The sequence below is a fragment of the Boleophthalmus pectinirostris genome, unplaced genomic scaffold (genome assembly GCF_026225935.1).
Source record: "Boleophthalmus pectinirostris isolate CB_2022bp ecotype Guang Dong unplaced genomic scaffold, ASM2622593v1 HiC_scaffold_22, whole genome shotgun sequence".
Classification (NCBI taxonomy): Eukaryota; Metazoa; Chordata; class Actinopteri; order Gobiiformes; family Gobiidae; genus Boleophthalmus; species Boleophthalmus pectinirostris.
The window spans coordinates 26971129-26985715 of NW_026571190.1; the positions used below are offsets into that span (position 1 = coordinate 26971129).

The 14587-nt window shown below is 38.6% G+C and overlaps 1 protein-coding gene across 1 annotated transcript in view; it reads right to left on the minus strand.

The window, feature by feature from the left end:
• The window catches only part of si:dkey-92j12.5 (multiple PDZ domain protein), a 33178-nt gene that overhangs the window by 1114 nt on the left and 17477 nt on the right, over nucleotides 1–14587 (minus strand). The window contains 21 exon segments of the mRNA XM_055158475.1: nucleotides 284–388; nucleotides 517–639; nucleotides 725–750; nucleotides 1000–1005; nucleotides 1189–1312; nucleotides 1457–1528; nucleotides 1613–1760; nucleotides 2480–2673; nucleotides 3422–3505; nucleotides 3602–3922; nucleotides 4012–4080; nucleotides 4987–5024; nucleotides 5091–5280; nucleotides 5818–6026; nucleotides 7547–7646; nucleotides 8892–8957; nucleotides 9215–9286; nucleotides 9532–9642; nucleotides 10398–10575; nucleotides 11099–11296; nucleotides 13504–14046. Coding sequence (XP_055014450.1) covers nucleotides 284–388; nucleotides 517–639; nucleotides 725–750; nucleotides 1000–1005; nucleotides 1189–1312; nucleotides 1457–1528; nucleotides 1613–1760; nucleotides 2480–2673; nucleotides 3422–3505; nucleotides 3602–3922; nucleotides 4012–4080; nucleotides 4987–5024; nucleotides 5091–5280; nucleotides 5818–6026; nucleotides 7547–7646; nucleotides 8892–8957; nucleotides 9215–9286; nucleotides 9532–9642; nucleotides 10398–10575; nucleotides 11099–11296; nucleotides 13504–14046 — 2977 coding nt within the window.

Here is a 14587-nt window from a genome sequence, read left to right on the forward strand (position 1 = left end):
ATTAAATTAGACTCCATGTATAATCAGTGTCATAAGCCTAATTATCATTTAATGACAGTGTTTGGCTTATTTCAAAAGATTGAAAGGATGAATGAATTGAAAAGATCTGTCTGAATTCTCCCTCTGTGAACAATAAGATGCCATTGCACCAATTGTTTCTGTTTCACGTCTGTTAAATCTGTGTCATTGTGTCATTGCTGACATGACGGAGGAGAGGCTCACAGTGACACATGACCCTGTTGCTGCTCCCAGACTGTAATGAACAGTGTGCTGTCACTTTTACCTCCAGACTGACACTTCCACTGGTCGTCTTCAGCAAGGCCCCGGCGTGGACATGAGTCATTCCCTTTGTAGACACATCATTAATACTGACGATCCTATCTCCAGCCTAAACAGGTAATTATCAGTTAATTCATAATAAGTTTACAACAAAAATCATTCAAACCCTTAAATAGACTGTCACAGCACGTAGACCATTACTGATCAGTTACAATGAAATCTATGAACACTTCTCACCTTTATTTGCTGTGTTTGGGCAGCCAAACCATCAGTATCCATTGTGGCAATAAAAACAGGCTCATTTCCATGGGGACTTCCAACTCCTCCAGCCACACTAATGCCCAGAGAGTCATATGGTCCCTGTGTAAGCACAAAACAGCATGTACACCTCTAGACAATTACAATAAGTCATACAACTTGAAAATGAGCAAATTATCTTTCTTACCTTGTTTATTGTAACTCGTCGTATGTCTATTAGAGCAAAGAGAGAAGTGTAAGAACAATCAGGTATGGATAATATGCAAGAGTTTGATGCAGCTCTTACTGATAACAACTGTAATGCTGATTTATTCTTAAGACATGATGGCAAAGTTGTTTATATAGTTGTTAGTATATGTAAGAGGAGTCTCTTATTTTGGGTAGCCAGTTTCAGTGCTCACAAATCCAGATGGTGTGAACCTAAAATGCCTCTCTCTGATCTGAATGCTCACTACCTAAAACCTGCACCTGCTGCTAGTCATGAATGAGTGCTAGTGCAGCCTCTGCAGCTCAGTTTGGAGGTTGTGAGCTTTCACATCAGGTGTGTGTCTTCTAGGTTAAAGCACTGGCAACCAGTTTCAGTTGTGATTTTTTTTTTTTTTTAACTGTAAGAGGATTCATACATTTCCTTTAATTGAGGGGCATACTCACTGTAGCTCCCTGTTTTGTTTTCTGTCTCCGCCTGGTGGCCAACTGATGCATCACATCCACTGGTCGGCGTCAAGGTTGAACAATCAGAGTCTTCGCTCTGGATAAAACATAACTTAAAGTACTCCTAGGTTCACAAAGTACTACTGTTAAAACATGCATCATAAAATGAACTCAGCTACAAACTATATTCACTGTTGTAGGTGAGAGGGACAATACAAATGTAAACACTACTGGGGAAAATGCACACAAAGCATAAATACATATTTACCTGGCTTCGCTGTGAGTACTGCAGACCAGCTTTAAAGCGAGCCACTTCCAAGTGAACAATGACACTCCATTTCTAAAATCAAAACACAACAAAAGTTATATGAAATGTCCAAAAAACAAAACTTATAAATAAATGCAATTTTGTTAAATAATAGACCTGTAGAAGTTTCTCAGCATGATCCTGAGAGGCTGCTCGGACATCTTCCCCATTGATTGACAGGATCTGGTCACCTAGCAACAACCTGCCATCCAAATCTGCTATTCCCCCTCTAATGATATCTGACACAAAGATGCCCGTGTCATTACTGTCAGGAAAAAAAACAGAGGTCAAAGTCTTTTTCCATAGCCATAAAATATGCTGCATTAAATAACCCATGCACCTCTTTTGCATAATGTCACACTTCATTGTATAAAGGACAGACATGGCAATAAAGTCTGCCCTTATAGACTGCACACATTTTATTAACTCTATATGCTCTGCCTCAATATATATGGCAATAATAATATTTAAGACCTAAAACAAAACCCATGTTGTGTATCTTGAGCTATTTCTTCTTTAGTGGTATGTGTGTTGATACTTTGCAGTGACCTCGTGCTGGGGGTGTTCTACATGCAGATCATGGTGATACAATGCACACATTAACAAACGCAGCCAAAAAAAGTTTTAAGATTGTCAGAAAACTCAAGTATAATAATAATTATACATAACACTCAAGATACAATATAATACAAAATGGATTTTCAGTGTTCATGATCCAGTTTAGGTGTTGGATGTTCAACAAAAAAGGTGAGAGTGACTAACTGAAAAATGGTTTGATAATGCTAGATAGATTATGTAATTTTATGTGTGAGAGACTTCTTTAACAGCACAAATCATCTCACCTCTTGTAGTTCCAGCTAAATCAGCTTGTTCAGGTCAGATTGTGTTAAATCAAAGCTCAGGCTAGTCAAACTTAAGTCACAATGCTTCAGATTGAGTAGTACCTTCAGTTAACATCAACAATATTTATGTAAAAGTGCATACCTTTTCCCCACAATGGTAAACCCTAGTCCCTCTCCGGATCGAGGCCTCAGCTCCAGACTGAAGACGTCCCACAGGTCCTCCTCCCTGTAGGCCTCCTGGTGTCTGAAAACACACAGAGACACTCTCTGTGTGGTCAGACGCAGCACCCCAATGGCCTCGTCGTGAGTGGCCTGCCGCAGGTCAATACCATTAACCTGTATCACACAAAATGAACACCATCAGATTTCAATTAGCACGCAGGTATAATAATGACGTATTATAGGTGCACTGTGTAACTATTCTGGTGAAGGGTCCATCACCTGCTTCTCTCCATGGAGATATTGTCTGGAATTTTCTACAGTCTGGCATTACACTTATATATCTCTATGGAGACAGCAGGTGACACCACAGGGCCAAGTTACATGTCAGATCTGTGGAGAGGCAAGCCCACTCACATTAAAAATGCCATTTTCTATGCCAATAAAACTCATTTTAATGCAATGTGTAAATGCAAGATGGATATGTTTAATGCTGTACTGGGACATTCGAGACAAAAAATTACATCTCCATGGAGACAAGCAGGTGGCGGAGCCTCTGCCAGAAAAGTTACACAGTGCACCTTTAAGTATTATCAAGTATAATTTACTTTGAAGTATCTATTTACTGTCATTTAATGTCAGTAGTGTTATTTCAGTCAGAGTATGAGTAATTATGTGGTGGGTAATACATTTCTAATATCATTTTTAATGCCTTTCATTTGATCTTGGGTTAGATTTTATCTTTGCACAATATCAATGTAGCACATTCCTAATTAATCCATTTTGGTTCACTAACCATGGCAATAAAACTTTTTCTTATTCTGATTCTAGTCTTTTCTGTGATTCAACAATCCTATTATAAGTAAATGCAAGGTATACAGTTGTCCCTCATTTAGATAAGTGCCTATCTTTGTTTTTAATCTACCTCTAAAATCTGGTCTCCAGCCTGCAGTCTCCCATCTCTTTGTGCTGCACCTCCGTCATTCACCTCATGGATTATTACTGCCCCCTGGTGGACAAAAACATAAATTCTTTTCTGTTCATAAATAGAATCTGAGCACTGCAGCCTTGTGTTATTAAAACATTTCTCAACAGATTGACTCACCAGCAATGTGTCACATCCTCCAACAATACTCAGACCTAGACCAAGATTCCCTTTGTGAATTTCTATTGCAGTTTCTTTTCCAGGCACAATAGGGCAGTTTTGTGGGTCAGTAGAGTCAGGAAAAGACTTCAGCCTATCAGGTAAGATCTTTGTTGTAGAGTGTGTATTAGGGACTTGTGATGGGGAGGATGAGGTAGAGAGATTGATGGAGGAATATTGAGAGAGAGATGATATGGAGGTGGGAGGAGGCAGAGAGGGGTTCTTGGAATGGCTTCCTGACAGTTTGACAGTGCCCCCGTGTTTGCAAATCTGACTGGACACCTGAATACAGAAAAGACAGCTAGTATATTACATTATTTAATCAAATATGACCTTGTTTTTGCGTGTTTTTGACAGCATGTCTTGTCCACCTTGTCTACTGAAGATACAGGTTCATCTCTCGCTCCTACATTTCTGTCTCCAACGTTTATTCGTCCATCCTAGACACACAAAAGCATAATGTTGACGTGAGAGAGGAAGTCAGAATAATTATTACATACACAGCCTGTGGGCAAGTGCCTTAATAAATAGGGCCCAGAGTCCTACATGAAAGCTTATTAGAAAATGATGACATTATGAGCATGACAACCTTAAAATGTACTCAATATAATGTTATTGGATTGGAAACTAGATCATCACTAATTAAGTGGTGATGCACATACATTTTCACACTATGAAAGACATGTTAGTAGACTGAGGGGCTTATTAACACATGTATAATATACCTGTAAATTAATCAAGCCTATTTTAAGAACTACCCCATTTCACAAGAACAAATATATGGAGTAAAGGCTAATGCATTTGAAACAATTTATATCAAAGACTTAAGTAATGCTTTTATTTTATTGACCCAATGTGATAAGAGTTTAGAATTTTCCAATATCTGGATTAACACAGCATTCTATAGCAAACTAGTTTGTTCATCTGCTGCCTGAAAATGTATACAGACACCAACAAAGCAATACTAGAAGAACATACTTCCTGTGATACATTTGTGATATATTTTTAAATACTGCCATTGTCAAGGTTGAAATAATACAACCTTTCTCATAGATAGAGGGACTGTTCATATCTCACCTTTCTCGTAGTTCCTAGCTGTAGAACCGAATCGACAACCACTGCTTCATTAACATTATCGTCACCTAATTGACTAAAATCCTTGTGATCCTAGATTAGAATATGCAAGAATGATATTTACAAATAATGCAGTGTTAATAATAATAAAAGTGACATTCTCACGTTTAGTGAGAAATAGTGACAATCAAGAAACTCTAAAATTCATACATATAAACCACTTTGGCATCACAAAAAGAATCCCTTTGAGACAATTTAGCATTAGCTTGTACCTGAGGTATCGTCATGTGCTGGATGTCTTTGGGTGACCCTGTGCAGTTTGACTGGCAGTTAGCACTGTCCTCACACCCTGTTCTTGAGCAGTGTCCAGTTTGACCTAGAGCTGCTTTATTCCTGGAGGTAACAGCAAGAAAACCTGTCATCATGTTCTGTTGATCACGTTCTAGTCTTCTAAGAAAGATAGAACATCGTTACCTAATAAGGATGATCTTGACTTTGGCAGGAGCATTGTTGATGATGGTGGTGGCATTCTGGTGACTACGGCCATACAAGATCTGACCATTGATCTGAAGTAGTAGAAATGATAATACTATGAATACTTGTTTTATTTTCGCTCTACTGCTACAGACACAAAAAGAAAAAAAAGAGAAATAAACAAAATATCATTTTATAAGAATAATACATTTTTCATTCATTTTTTGGTATATTATAGTTTATAAATTTCATTTTCCATTATTTATTTTTATGTAATACTGGGTTAAAATTAAAATGGCTATTTTCAAAAGTTGTATAGAATGTTAAATGAACCTTGTCAAATTTAGATGATGTAATCCCTCATTCGTCCTGGAGTGGTTCAACAACCCATAAGGAGGTCAAATAGAATAACAAGGGCAGGGCCGTTTCACTCTAAAAACTTCTCTCTTTTGGGCTGAACTTAGTGAACTCAGAGTAGGATAAATTCTAGTGCCTCAAACCAGGACCATCAATTTGAAAATGCCTTCTAAATGGGAGCCAAAACGTCTTCATTGCAAAAACAGTGTCCAGATGATCACCTTTGAAACATTCTCTACTTGTCTACATTATCTTCATGTTGTATCCCTTACCTCCAGCAGTTCGTCCCCCTCCCTGATCCTCCCATCTAAAGCAGCGGGCCCTTCAGGCTCTATGTGCTCCACATAGACACTCATCCGGGCCCTGGAGCCATCCTTGTTCCCCGTCAGCCGGATCCCCAGCCCCTGAGCGGCCGGGTCCTTCTCCAGCTCAATCATATGGAGCTTCCCAGACAAGCTGCCATACCGCTCAAGCATCTTTTCTATGGTTAACAAACAGGAGGCTGTTAGCAGAAGGGGATGATGGGAAGTCACACACACAAAAATTGTGACATGCAGCATGTAATGACCGACACTCTCTGTGGAGGGAGCGATAGACCCTAGAGCTGCCTGTGTGTGTACAATTTGTCTGGAAGGAAATGTCAGCCATGTTGAGGAGATGACAGATGTCTATGTTCCACGTCTCTCCATAATGCACCATAATACGGAAATAACTATGTGTATATAGGGCATGGGCTACTGTTTTAAAAATAAGATATATGATATATGCCCCTGAACAAAACTCATTATAAACTGAAAACTACAAGACTTTGGTTGAGTTAATTAAGCTAAATAAAAACTGTACATACGTACACATACATACATGTACATATACTAGTATTCATAATGTAGACCACTGATCTATCTACCATTTGAGCCTTAAGATAGCATATGCAAAGCAGATCCTCTAAAGTTAGAGAAAAGTAAATGATTATGCAGCACAAACCCCCCAGAAACACTACTTGTGTTAAGCCCAGAATGAATAAAGTGGACTACAGCGAACAAACGTATGCAGACTAAACTGTTGGTAACTCACTTTTAACATCTAAGGCAGTCTGTCACATTCAGCGGAGAATAGTAAGTGTTTTATGAATTTCCCTTTTTCAAGACATAATTAAATGCAATATCCAAAATCCAGGGGGAAAAAATGAGCTATTGGTAGTTTCCAGATTCTCCAGGGCCACATACGGCCCTTTGTTTGACTATGACTAGCCCCTTTAAGCTAATTTGGAATTACAAAATAAACATATTTTATAATGTTAACTCATGCATGGACTAAATTGACTTTTTATTTTAAAAAAATAATAAAAATAAATGAATACAATTAATATTATGCAGAAACATTTTGGCCTGGCCCTCCACAATATTTTATGTTTCTCATGTGGACCCATAGAAAAAATAATTGTCCACCCCTGCCATAGACTGCAATGATGTCATGCTGCCATTTGGGGGCAAGTGCCAATTTTTCCTGTTGATTACATTGTACTTGCCATGAAAACCCAAAAGGTAAAATCACCAATGTTGAACCTAATCATTTCTATTACTGACAAGACCCAAGAACTCTCTGTATTACAACAAAAAAACTAAATTTTAACAATATACATTTTTGCTGCCCCATTCTGTATTAAATATAATTGGTCTATAAAATGTTGTTGTAATCTGAAACACTGCACTTGTCTATAGAAATCTCATAAAAGGCAAACACATATTTACTCAAACCTGAATTAGACTATGCTAAAATAGTTGGGTTTTAAGGTACACTTAAATTGCTTTATATTGCATTTATTTAATTACAACGTATGCATTATTTCTGTGAGCATGTGTGCTTCTCCACAAATTTAAGTGTGACTTGGCTGGAGATGTTTAATGCCATATTCTGGAACGTTCCAGGCAAAGCAGTAATATCTCCATAGTGCACATTCATTACGTGCTCTTATGTCTCATTGTAATGTTTTACACTTACTCCTGGCAGTATCGTCATCATCTTGTGCTGCCGTTTGTGTCTTTGATGGGACAGTGTGGGGGCTCCTCCGATCCGCTCTCTGCAGTGTTGGTGAGGGCACCTTAGGGAGAAGTGATTCTGCATTATTGAACAGGCAGGGAACGTGATGCCTCAGGGGTCCTTTGGGCAGAAGTTGGACTACCCCTGAGGCTTTGCTTGATGTGCTTGAAGAAGTGTTAGCGTAAAAAAAACGGAGCAGGATGAATTAATGAACATGGTTTCAATCTAGGTTAAAAATAACATGAAAGATGACCAGAATGGTGCATTAGTTTTCAGCCATCTTACAAGTACATGGGAAGTAACTTCAAAAGAATACACAACCATCTATTTTGAGAACTTTACATCTCCATCAAAGAGGAAAACAACGGGTAGAAACAAACAAGGTGGATGTGAGGGATTTTAACTACAAGGGATGTCTGTGCAAGTATGCATAATAATTAAGTTTCATGAAGTTGACTTAGTGTGAATGGTAATGGAAAACAAACCGCAGTCAGGCATAACATTATGAGCACCTAAAGCTCATCTGCTCTTTCAACACCTGTCGCCAAATTCCTGTACCTTCATTAGACCACTGTATATACTGTCAAATGGACACTACACAAAAGAACATTGTGTTGTTGGACAAAACACTTCACCCACTCCAGTGTAGAAATGTGTATATCATTTTCATTTATAATCACTGCACTAGCCCAACAAAGAAAAAAAAAGGCAATGTCATTCAGCAGAAACTGACTCTGGGCAGCTTAAGCGATATCATAATGATGTCCTTAAAACATTTTGTTTAATCCACACATGTTCGAGTAAGCAGTTATTATTAGTCTGTCTACATCTCCAATGCTCTGTTCCACCTTGTGATGTAATAAAGCAGTAGTTTCTAAGTTAACAGCTACCTTTTACCTTATGTTCAGTAGAGATTGGCAATTCCTGGGCTGAAATTATCCAAATGATTCTAGTGAAGGTGTATGGAGAGTAAAAATATAGTGGAACAGTTCCTGTATTACCTTATGATATCACAAGATAACATACTGTTTTCTCTTTGAGAGAAGCACACTATTGGCATATTTAGGCTGTGTTCATTTGTCTTTGTGTGTTAAACATGCGTGAATAAAAAAACACAAAACTAGGTATGTTGATGAGAAAACAACATTATAACATAGATCAGAAAATAATGTAATATGGGCACTTCAAAATACTGACATAACTCTGAATTACTTTCAGCTTTTCAGTTTTCAATTTATGACTTGTTCATAAAGTTATGCCTGAAAAACACCACATCACACGTAGATACATGCACGACAATACCAACCTTAAAGGGAGTAGGAGTGTAGGGATTGGTGGGGGAGAGGTTATGGAACAAACCACTGTGGGCTTCCTATAGTTATAAAGGAAACACATATAGACCTATGTATAAACAAATCACCACTAAAATAAACCAGTACATTTCTAAATATACTATAGGTTATTTTGGTAGGCTATAAAAGAGTAAATGACTCATATGATTTTATTGAGTAAGTGAGAAAATAGAGCATTCATTTGTTATCTAAACATTATACATGACTCCCAAGTTTTTATGCTAAAATAATCTGACAGAAAGTTTCCCCGCTAACAAAAATAAATTTACCAAGTGACTTTTACCTTGTTGCCGTGGGAGTTGGATAGTGGACCTGGAGTTAGTCGCTCACTGTTACTGTGCATAGGAGACTGTGGGCGAAACACAAGATGCAGAGTAGGCAAATTTAAATCTGTGTGCCTCAGAGGAAGAAGGTCTATATAGGTACTATGGTGTGGTACGTAGCAGTATCTTTTCACTGTTTTATAATAAGGCCAGGCAGCCAGTCATACATATTATATTATAGTATCTTTATCTATAACAAAGCACTTTCTTGCATTGTGAATCTAACCCAGTTCCGTGCTACTGTATCCGGCCTTTTCCAATTATAAATTACCTGGGATCGGTATTGTCCTGACTGCACCAGAAACACCACAGATTCTCCAGCTTTGCGAATGGCCTCCACTGCCTGTTCATGAGTGGCTTCTCTGAGATCCACACCACCGACCTGAGGCACAACAGTTAGGGATAAATGAAGTCATTAGTTAAACCATAACTGATAAATTATTAAAATAAACTAATATCAATTAATTTGTCCTCTGGGGTAATGTGATGTATAATTGTATATTATTATTATTTAAATTCTGATAGATGGCAATTTGACTAAGAATGTTAAAAGCTAAAAATGTTAAAGGTCAAATATTGATTCTTGTGAGCTTTTAGATATGTTATAAAGCCGTTACCTCATCAAAACATACCTGAAGCTACTTTTTATCTTTTGTTTAGTAGAGATTGACAATTCCAGAGCTGAAATTATGGAAATGGTTCTAGTGAAGGTATTTAAAACCATAGTGGGGCACTTCCTGTATTACCACATGACATCACAAGGTGGAACAGTGTTTTCTGTTTGAGAGAAGAACTCAGCCTAAATATGCAGGATTTGTGTGTTAAACTTTATGAATGAAACAAAACACAACTCAAGGTATGTTTGTAATGAGGAAACAACATAAGACAGATCAGAAAATAGTGTAATATGGCCCTTTAATATTAATTTCTATGAAGTTTTTGTGTAAAAGATGGAGAGGTACTTTGCGAACAACAAACAGGAGTTCAAGTGATCTAACCAATCTGCCATGGTAGCATTTCTTTTCACTTACACAAGAACATTTCATTACATTTACTCTGAAAACCCATCCACTCTAGCTACAATAACTGAGCTACTTTCAGTCCAGCCTCCACATCCACACATCCACAGGGACATACCTCCAGTAACCTGTCTCCAATCCGGAGGGTGCCATTAAGCGCTGCCGGGCTGTCGGGGCTGATGTGCTTGATGAACACCCCCCTCATCATGTCTCCACTGCTCAGTCTGCGGCCCATGCCTCTGCCTCCCATAATGCTGATACCCAGGGAGTGTCCTGGCGCTCGAATCAAACGCACACTAAGGCACAGAGAAGGCATACACAGCCTACATTAGGGGCCACAAAATCCCACTTAGACCATAGGTACAGTCATGATAGATGTGGTGTGTCTGAAAGCCTGATGAAGACCTACTTAATTTGAAAGATTGTGGCAAAAATGCACAAGAGAGGAAATTAATCCAGCAAGTACGCCTTTTTTACCCTTTCATCTTTTCCCTATCTGCAGCTCAGGCTAGAGTTCCAGAGATTAAGTGCAAACAATGGGTTATTATACCTACCGGGGAGACATGCACAATAGCTAGACTTTACATGGACTATGGCTTATGTGATTTATCTGGGCAGGGTGCAGTCATAAATACAGACTGAGAAATAGGAGGTTGTCTTTATGCTCTTTACAGTTCCTGCCCCTGCTGTGAACACCACCTCAACAAGGCTAGATTCTCCAAAGCTCTCCCCAGAACAGGAAGGATAAAAGGGCATAGCAGATAGAGGATGAAAAATATATACAAATGGAATAAGCACTGATATGACTGATTTACTGACCTTCTCGGGTGCTCCCAGGACACTACCAAGCGAGGGTGGAATTCCTCCTTAACTCCAAGATCTGTTTCATCTCCTATAAGCCCTGTATCCAATTTAGGCGCTTTCCCATCAGTGTGATTGTCCTTGATGTTTTCTGTATAGTCTTCATTTGTGTTTCTGTGTTCTGTTGTATCCACACTTGATTTTCGAATTTGCCAACTGAAAAAACACAAATACATCAAAAACATATTGTGATGTGTCTTTATCTGTATTCATTTACGCAGAAGCAAAATATCTATGATTTACACATCAAACTATCCTTTGTTTAAGGCTTCAATGGTTCATTTGAAACTAATTAAGTCAACAATAGAAATAAACACTTATTTTTTCCCCTTTGATTCAAACTGAATACTATGCTAAATAACAGAAACATCCATTATTATCCATTATTATCTGCTCTGTTTACAAGTGATATACACATACTAGTACATGGCTACACTGAGATGAATAACAGTAATACATAGCTGTATGCCTTTCACTGTATATTTGTTATTGTATTTAACATTGTTTCATAATAATGGCTTTTGTATTTGTTTATTGTTGTAAGGCAACCTTGAGGATCCTAATAAATAAAATGTCTTATTATTATTATTTTTTTTTTATAATAATAATAATAACATCATAGCACTGACAACTAACATCTTCATTTTTTATTCCAGACTCATCGTGTATTATAAAGATCAGAGTATGTTGGAACTGTTCTTCTTTTTGTTAGCATCAATGCAGTAACAAACAACTACTATACTCTATAATTCCAGACCTTGAAGTCCTTGAAGTCAAAAAGCCTTGGAAATACACTTTTTAGGCAGTAAGGTCACACTAAACTTGTATCTCTGTGAGTCTGGCTATTTTCACATTAGGGTATGTCTGTATAAATGGAACTCTATATACACTATAGTATACATATTAGTGTGTAGGAAAGAGGAGGTAGTGGAATTTTTCATGAATACGTTTAACGGTGGAGAGCTGTAATAAGCTTACAGAGGTGAGCGATAGTAGTGTTATCTCCACAGCAGGAGGCAACAGCCAGTCAAAGTTAGAGAAGAGGGCAGAACAAATGGCTCCATGGGGCTGAAGGAAAGCAGCCAGCACCAGACGACTGACAGGGAAAATGAGGGAGCGGCGATTTGGATGAGGGACACATGTAAACACAGGGAGTGAAGGGGCAAGCCTGGCTTAGAGCTACACACAAGACAATGTATCGAGAGATAAGGCTAAGAAAGGGCGGCATAGAGAGGGGGACTGTGCGCGGGTGGAGAGAAGAGCAGGCACCAAGATGGAGCAGGGACAGACAGAAGCGAAACAATTCATTTTCGCTGACAGTCAGCACTGAGATCCATAAGCGAATGGCTAAATATAACTCGGAGATTCAACATTCAGAGCAGCCCAAAAGAGAGGAGCGAAAAATGTGGAGTAGAGTGTGGCAGCTGCACACACTGGAACATGTTGTTTCCTGGTGGATACGCTTAATTAAAGTGACAGATAATAACTCAGATCATTAGCACGATGCTGCCGGGTGACTGAATGTATAATGTGTTACAGTCGTAAAACCCGAGCTGCAATAAAAGTCAAAAGCCTGTACAACGAGAACATTAAGGGATTAACATGCCACAGAATGTAAGGCTGTCTCCCAGTATATGAAATGTCACCAACAAACACATCATGAATTGAATACAGGCATTAAAGTGTAGTAGCAGGGGTATTATGTGGAACAACCCTGGATCAGAAAGTTGAGACATATCACGTTTCGAAATTTCAGGAGGACTATTTTTCAGTTGACATTATGCTATAATTTCTATAACAGCATTTTTAAGGTGTATATTACACTATTTTCTGATCTGTGTTATAATGTTGTTTCCTCATCACAAACATTGCCTGTTGTGTTTTGTTTCATGCACACATGTTTAACACTGCATATTTAGCCTGAAAACACTGAAACACTGAAAACACCACCTTGTGATTCATGTCATAAGACAGGAAGCACTTCACTGTGTTTTTAAACTTCATGATTTCAGCACTGCAATTGCCATTCCCTACTGAACAAAAAGTAAAGTAGCTTTTAACTTGAAAACTACAACTACTCGTACATGACAATCACATCATAAGGCATTTTGAGCTTTGGAGATGTAGACCGACTAATAATAAAGGGTTCCTCTGTGAATGAAACAAAACACAACTCTGGGCATGTTTCTGAAGAGTAACAGCATTATAGCATGGCTTAGTATGGCTTAAGCAATCTATTTTGTGTAATAAAGGACCTTTAAAAAATATGGGTATTTTCCATGTTTTAAGCCTACCAACATGAATCACTCTATAGGGTCTAAGTGGGACTGTGAGACCTTTAATAATAGTTTGTGTTACATTACCTGGTATCTGAAGCAGGGGTGATGGTGGGGACAATGGATTTGAATGGAGCTTTAAATGGTGCAGCTGTCTTGGTGGTTTCGGCCGTGGGTGTAGTTTTAACTGAGGAAAATGGGTTCACTTGCTCAACATTAACTGGAGGATTTAAGTGAACTGATGCAGACGATTTGACTGGTTCGGTTGTGATCTGAGGTTTAAGGTGGACTGATGCTGATGGCTTCACTGGTTCGGTTGTGATCTGAGGTTTAAGGTGGACTGATGAAGATGGTTTGACAGCCTCTGCGGTGGTTGGAGGTTTGAGGTGCACTGATGTAGATGGTTTGTGGATGGTTGGAGCAGTAGATGAGGTTATAAGAGCAGGTCTGATGGGCCCTGGGGATCTGCAGTGCCCTGGTGGAGGTTCTGGTGAAGGAGTGGGCGGTGTAGGTGAAGGGGTGGGGGGTGTGGGTGAAGGGGAGGCACTGTCTACTGTTATGGAGGCCAGAGGGGGCAGACCAAGTCGAATGCGGTGCTCGTCCACCTGATTAGCTGGGACATATGTTATCCTGCGGGTATAGGAAGCATGGAGACAAAACAAAATATAAATGAGTATTCTCAAAATAAGAACACACAAATGAAATGCCTTGGTTTTCTATATCAGATGGAGGATTATAATGCCTGCCAGCAAATGAGAAATAGATAGAATACTATGGTTTAAGTCCAATCTGGATGCTTTCGGTGCTAATATAGGGATTTACAAAAAATACATCAGTTAATTAGAATATGATGGGAAAGGTTGTTTTAGTTGTTTCCTCCAAAGTGAAATGCTTGCAGTTTAAGTGCACACAGAGTAAGTACAGAGAGAATAATAAATAATTAAAACTATTATTAAAGGGCCTACATTACATTTTTTCTGATCTAGGTTACAATGTTGTTTCCTCATCAAACAGATACCTGGAGTTCTTCTCTCAGACAGGAAACACTCTGTTCCACCACGTGATGTCATATGATAAGATACTCCACTGTCTTTTTACACTTCGTACACCTTCACTAGAATCATTTGGATAATTTCAGACCTGGAATTTCCAATCTCTACTGAACAAAAGG